Consider the following 6,486-nt stretch of genomic DNA (forward strand, 5'->3'; position numbering starts at 1 on the left):
GAGTGGTTGTTAAACTGGTGAACTGTGGTACCACCTAGTGCTCGCCACGCACCTTTGTAGTAATAGCCAGAGGGTCCAGATGTCACAATGCTGCTCTTCACCTCTGGTTGACCTGAGAAGAGGTGAATAAAGAGAATGTATTTTTATCCTCTTTATAAATCCCATGCAAAGACCAAAACCAAAGTCTCTCCCAAGTCAATTTGTTACTACTGAACCTATAAATCCAAATTAACTTTGTTATATCTTTTAATTACATTTTTTTTTACTAGTTTTGGATCAACAGATTAGATTGTTGTGTTGTTTTTGGAGAACTTGCTTTGTGTAAATAAATACACTGCTAACAAACTTTTAGCTTAGGAGGTGAACACCGTCTCGAACAGAGTCGCAAACATTTTATAAATGATTGGGTTTTCTGCCTGGTTACAGTTAGTCTGGCTGCGCTGGCTTTTGCTCACAGCTTCAATTTTCTTCGTTGTAAATACAGTCCAGTAACTCGGCTCGTATTAGCATTTGCACAGCCACTCTGAAAGGCGGACCAATCAGAGACCAGTGTCAGTGGTTAACTGCGTTTGTCCCTCCTCTCCTTCACTGTGATTCACGGATGGTGACAGTGATGAGCTCAGCCTTAATATTTTTCAACTCTTGCTGACCGGAAAAAAAAACGCCAAACGTTTAGCGCTGAGCGCAGAATAAACACTCAGCACCCCGTCAAACTGCTGGAGTTCATTCAAATCATTTAAAACATATGCTGTAGCTGCTCTGGAAAAATCACTGGTGGACACGGGCACCGTGTAGTTGCCGTGGTGGCAGAGTGTCGGGCAGTTTATGCACATGCTGATTGGTTAAAATAAACCTGAGGTCTACACCCAGTAGAATAGAACAATTACAAACGATTCCCAATGGAGCGTGAAATTGGGTCTGGTTCGCACCAGGATAGGCTATGGTGGTGGCAGTAAAAATTGGCATTTACCTTTCATTTTTGGCAACACAGTGACAGTCGTAGGCCCTGAAGCTGGAATGGACACTTTCAAGTTGACACGACTGAAGCAAAGGACACACAACAAATGGAAACAATGGAAGTTAAAGCTGTGCTACATGATATGTTCATGTAAACAAGGCATATGTGTCATGTGACAGGTGAGCCTTTTAGTGCCTTTCTGCTGATTGTTTTTCTTTCTTGACCCTTAACTTTACTGGGCCAGTTCAGCTTCACCCTTCATCAATGTATTTCTGCAGCAGGAAGCTGTTTTCAGCAAAGAACACTATTGACTATCAAAAAGTTGACAGAAAAAAATTAGGATCTAGCTGGTGAAGATAGCGGAGAATTTTGAAGTCCCAATCCTTCACAACGTGCTGTAGATCCAAATAAACAGCAGAACAAATCCTTTCTGATGATACCTGGCGTTTCTCTGTACGACAAAGTGTTTTCAGCAAGTCCAGTTTTATCTCAGCTGACCTCTGTACTGAATATGTCCTAGAAATGAGGATGAACGTGATGACATCCAGCAAAAGTAACCACAGGTAATTTATTTAAGAATTAGCATGGTATTTGCAATTATCTGCGAATATGTGAATATCTTAATTAAGACAATAATTAATATGGTTTAAAGGCCATCGATTTATTGATTAGCCTATTTAATACATTTAGTATTTTGGTTAATTAGTAAATTAACGGTTTTCAATATTGTCATTTCTTAAATCCTTTTTAAATGAATGCTGTTTTAACATGCTAAAAGACGTGTGTTGACATTTTTGAAGACATCATTTGTTTGTTATCAAGGTCTTCCTAAATTTATTCGCAGAGTATGAACAAATTCAGGAAAGATATTGATGAATCCCAGATTTGTGTAGCAAATATTCGTACGCATGGTTTAAACATAGATTTGTGCGTATTAGTCAATGAGGCCTGATGAGTTTCCCTTTGATAATGGCCAACAGCCTTGAATGTCTGATGTCCAACAAGTTGTAACCGAAAAGCAGGCGCGTGATTTCTGTTTACGTTCGTTCAAAGCAAGACACACCGACACAAAGGACAGAAGTAGGGAGAGAGCACCGGGACAACGCTGCCCTTCACCCGGTGAAGTAACGCCCGGATATAATTAGAGCTTCCTCTGAGTTTCTGCTATGATTATGTAGAGCACATATGATCACAGATCTTTTTCCTTTGTATTTCTGCTGGGAATTGCGTGCCACACGCATGAAAAATAGGTTTTGTGTCAGTTCTTTATATGACGCACTGCACACGCGAGGCATGACTCGGGGGTGAGATGTTGGTCTTACACAGGCAGTGTGGTTGCTCAAATCTTTAACCATGGATGCAGAAATAAAAACAAGCCATGCAAGCAGTGTGTCCCTGGTCTAACGCCACAAAGCCACCCCTACTTCCTGTTTCCATGGACTACGTTTGTCCTCTCTTGTCTCATGACCTCTTTCAAGTGATCTACCTCTGTTTACATAAATGTTCTTCTCACGGCTAGGCGACACCAGACTTGTCAAAGACACGCTTCCCTTTCATGGATAGGCGTGTATCTTTCACGCTTTGCCGTGATACTAGGCCGGTCTACTGGACGTGGGGAGAGTAAACTGTTTACTAACTCTGTATGGTGTCCCAATAGTTGTGCAACAAGAACGTACAGTATATTTACATAGGCAACGGTCACCTTTGAAAGAGTTTCTCCTCCAAGGCCTGAAGATTTTGTTTGAATCCTCCCTTTAAGTGTGTAATCCTGTTATCACAGCTCAGCTTCTTTGGCCTGTAGCAGAACCACGGATCACCTGTATGGAGGTCAGTGTAGTTGCACAGTGGCCCCTGGGTCGGTCTCAGGCATACGTTACAGGTTGTACTTTCAGTGACTGAGCCTGAGCGGAATCGGCTCTTGAAGTAAATCCTGTCATGCTGTTCGCTGGTCAGCCTGCGCAGCACTGTGACTGCCTCGCTGGGGTGAACCAGTGTCACCTGATAGGAGGGAAAGAGAGTTTTCACTCAGAGCCATTTCCATGATTTAGCTTTTGTTATCCAATCAAAGTCAAATAAGATGAAAATCACTTCAATTTTCACCCTGTTTCAGCCAAAAATCAGATTTATCCCAGATTGGACATATATTTGTGGAATAGATTGTTTGTTAAAATCCCATTCCCAGCAGTCACAGCCCCGTCATGGCAACAGGTGGAATTCACCACATGTGGAAACATGTGTAGTAAAAAGGATACTGCATTCAAATTGGTAGTCTCTTAAGCAGAAAAACATAAAGCAAAAGTGGATTGAATTAAACTGTCATCAAGCAAATATTTCCGTGCCCAGCTAACGAGCTTTCTACTTGCTGTAGCTACCCGGTGCTACTTCCAAATCCAAGAAGCATTTGATAGCAAATTATAGGGCTACAAATTACATACAAAAGCCCCAATCACATCCAGCATATCCACTGCAGAGTTTTCTTCCCACTTGGGAGATACCGTCAGAGCGAAGGCTAACTTTCGCAGCTGTCCCGCACCAGACTTTCCACACGAGACAAGATGCATCAGACACATCGGCCAAACAGGTTCCAGTTTTACAAGCATAATACAAGCATAGCCAGTTCTACAATTGAAGAACAATAGTTTTCAGGTCTTATTTATGGTTCGTTAACTACAACTACAACTGATGTTTTGCTTGGAGAAGGATTCCTAATCCTCAGTTATTTTCTTTTTTTTAACAGGATTTCATGTATGTATCCATCATTCATTTCAAAACAACTCATCTGAAATACATTTCAATAACTCATGAGTCAGCTGGGTAGCTATAAGTACTACATTTTCTAGTGATGGCTTTTCTCTTCATGTGGTTTCTAGAAATTAAGGTCCAATTGTTTCACAAATTACCAAGAATTCGAAACGGTAAATCTGCCACTGTTATTATTGTAAACTACATTTGTGTAGTGCAAGACATGAAAGCTGACATGAGGGGTACCGGTAACTCACCGAGGAGCACAGATCTCATTTTATCGTCAACTGAAAGATGGACTATCAAATCCCTGAAACTAAATTTGATACAATAAGTTTCAGCATCACCTCAACTTGTGCGCTTCCTTCCCAGAGTAAAGAGAACACAGCAGAGTAGGAGCCATTGAGATGATCCACCACTCGCCCTGCCACACCTGCGAGAAGAGTCGTGTTGCTCAGTCGAGCGACTAAAACGTCTCCACCGGACTTCTTTGGACGACCCTGGAAGTCATAGATTTTGATCATAACTTCCAGCTTGTCACCGATGTGCCACTGTCCCCCTCCCCTCCCCGGGACAATGGTGAAGGTGCTGTGAGCCGGATCACTCGACTCTGTCAGGGAAAGAGGAGACGGCAAAGATGGAGTTTCAGGCCAAGCAATGGAGCGTAGTAGGAGGTCTTCCTCAAGAGCCTCCTCAGGGGAATGTGGTTGGAAGGTGCAGAAGCTGTGCGGGTGATTGAAAAGTCTTGACATGATGGTGATGGAGTTCACTTTAGTCTGAAAGTGGCAGAAGGTCAAAAGAGAGATGTTGACAAAGATGCATCAAACAAATGAAGGACAAAGCTTCCAATTCATAGCAAACAACACTGATAAGCAATATGCTCCAAATGTCACTGACGTTGTGGTGATAGCAAATAAACTGCATCGATGCTTTCAGTGTGCCTAATTTACTTTGCAATCGCTTATTAAATGGCCAAAGCTGCTGTGTGTAAATTGCCCTGAACCTTTTGTCACACTCTGTCTTGCACTGCTGGCTAGATCACTAAAACAGATGAGCAGATGAAAAGGCTTTCAAAATCAGATTAGTAGATTAAAAGGCGTTTAAACTGTACCCCTTCTGTGTGTGATTTAATTTGCAGTTAATTTGTACACGGTGCCTTTTATATTTTATGGCTGAGATTGCATCATGACATGTGCCAACTGCCTGATTCACATCTAATTTAATAGACAAGGTTCAGCCTTATTTTTCATATGATTAACTGAATCTGAAGGTTGTATTTAAAAAAAAAAAAAATTGTTTTAATCATTTACGTAAGTGCGATTAAACACGTATCATCCACCAAACCTGTCTGTGGGATTTTGGATAGTTCTGTTCATGTGCACTCTTGCCCTGTGAAGCTACAAAAATAGCTCTCCACCAGCTCGGACCAGGTCTAAGTGAGCAAATACCAATGTGCCTGGGTTTGTGCTGTGCCAGGAACAAAAATATGGCCCTATGTCTTTTGCGCTGGGACAGGGCCAGTCAAAGAAGGTTGTGTGATGAAGTACAAAGGTGGGTAAAATCCTCCTATGGATTCAATCACAATACAACCAAGACGGCTCACCTGAAGCCCATTTTACAAAGTCATATAATAAAAAAAACAAATCAATATGACTATTGTTGTAGTACAAAGAACATGGGCACAATAATTTACTTTGATGTTTTACTTTGACTTTTAAACGTTTACCACAATGCCAAGCTGTTTGGGGCCATATGTTGGCATTTTTTAAAAGCTGACCTGCACACATTGTTGGTTTTGTTCTTCTCATGAGATGTACTGACGTTAAGAAAAAAAGAAAATAATAATAATTAAAGCTTTTACTTTCATTTAGGGAGGCCACTGCTGTCAGCCAATCACAGTGCTGGATTATGAGCTCTACCGAAATCACATGATTTTTCCAAACTTCCTGAAGAGCATTACAGTAATATTTCACATTTCAAATAGGACACACACTTCTACTTAAAACCCAGTCCTCACCTCCCGGGTGTGTAGGCTATACAGCATGAAGATGACGGCAAACACTGCCAAGAACAGAAAGATGATGTTATACTTGGGGAGGCAGGTGCTGACCTCCTCTCTTTTACAAACTCTGGCCTTCATGATCAGGGGATGTCATCAGTCATCATCTTTGTTTGTGGTGTAGTAGTTATAAAACAAGAACAATACATGCTAAAGGTTAGTACATGCCAAAAGTAAGTTGTAAAATCCTCTCTATATAAACAGTACAACACTTCCTGCTTTCTGTGGGTACAATGTACATTTTATCACCAAGTAAATTATTTTATTTGATCAGCAATTAATCGAGGCCACAAACACGCCGGCCCCGCCTTTTAGTTGGATATAATGATTGATTCCAAGGTAACTCTATCATACACCCTTTTTAAAGTAAATAATTTCATACATTTGGACACTGCAGTCTTTTGCAATCTGACACCATGTTCTGCAAAGTTACCCTGACAACATGTGATTGTGACATCTGATTCTCTTCACATGATACTTTTTACTTTAAGCCACACTTGCTGTGTAGGTCCACTTTGTGGTGATGTTGGTCGGCCTGTCAGAAAAGTATCATCATCATCATAGGTTCAAATTACCAGGTGTGGTTCAGCATGGATGTCCTGAATTTGATGAGACCTAATATGATGATATAATCTTGCTTTAGGTGGAGTCCACAGTCCTTCAGAAACTATCCTTTCTAAACACTTTCAAAACTTGCTTTTTGCACTGATAACAGTAACTGAACATT

General features: G+C 41.0%; 1 protein-coding gene across 1 annotated transcript in view; it reads right to left on the reverse strand.

The window, feature by feature from the left end:
• Positions 1-5,832, reverse strand: part of LOC138202488 (NXPE family member 3-like) — a 7,022-nt gene extending 1,190 nt beyond the window's left edge. The window contains exons 1-5 of the mRNA XM_069156515.1: positions 5,718-5,832; positions 4,048-4,476; positions 2,661-2,956; positions 971-1,041; positions 1-112 (exon numbers count right to left, since the gene is read on the reverse strand). The exon at positions 1-112 is cut by the window's left edge and continues 95 nt beyond it. Coding sequence (XP_069012616.1) covers positions 1-112; positions 971-1,041; positions 2,661-2,956; positions 4,048-4,476; positions 5,718-5,744 — 935 coding nt within the window. The 5' untranslated portion in view covers positions 5,745-5,832. The remainder of the gene's footprint in view (positions 113-970; positions 1,042-2,660; positions 2,957-4,047; positions 4,477-5,717) is intronic.
• Between the last annotated feature and the right edge of the window lie 654 nt (positions 5,833-6,486).

Source organism: Embiotoca jacksoni, unplaced genomic scaffold, assembly GCF_022577435.1.
Source record: "Embiotoca jacksoni isolate LCO1_2020_lvr unplaced genomic scaffold, fEmbJac1.0.p SCAF_21, whole genome shotgun sequence".
Taxonomy (NCBI): domain Eukaryota; kingdom Metazoa; phylum Chordata; class Actinopteri; family Embiotocidae; genus Embiotoca; species Embiotoca jacksoni.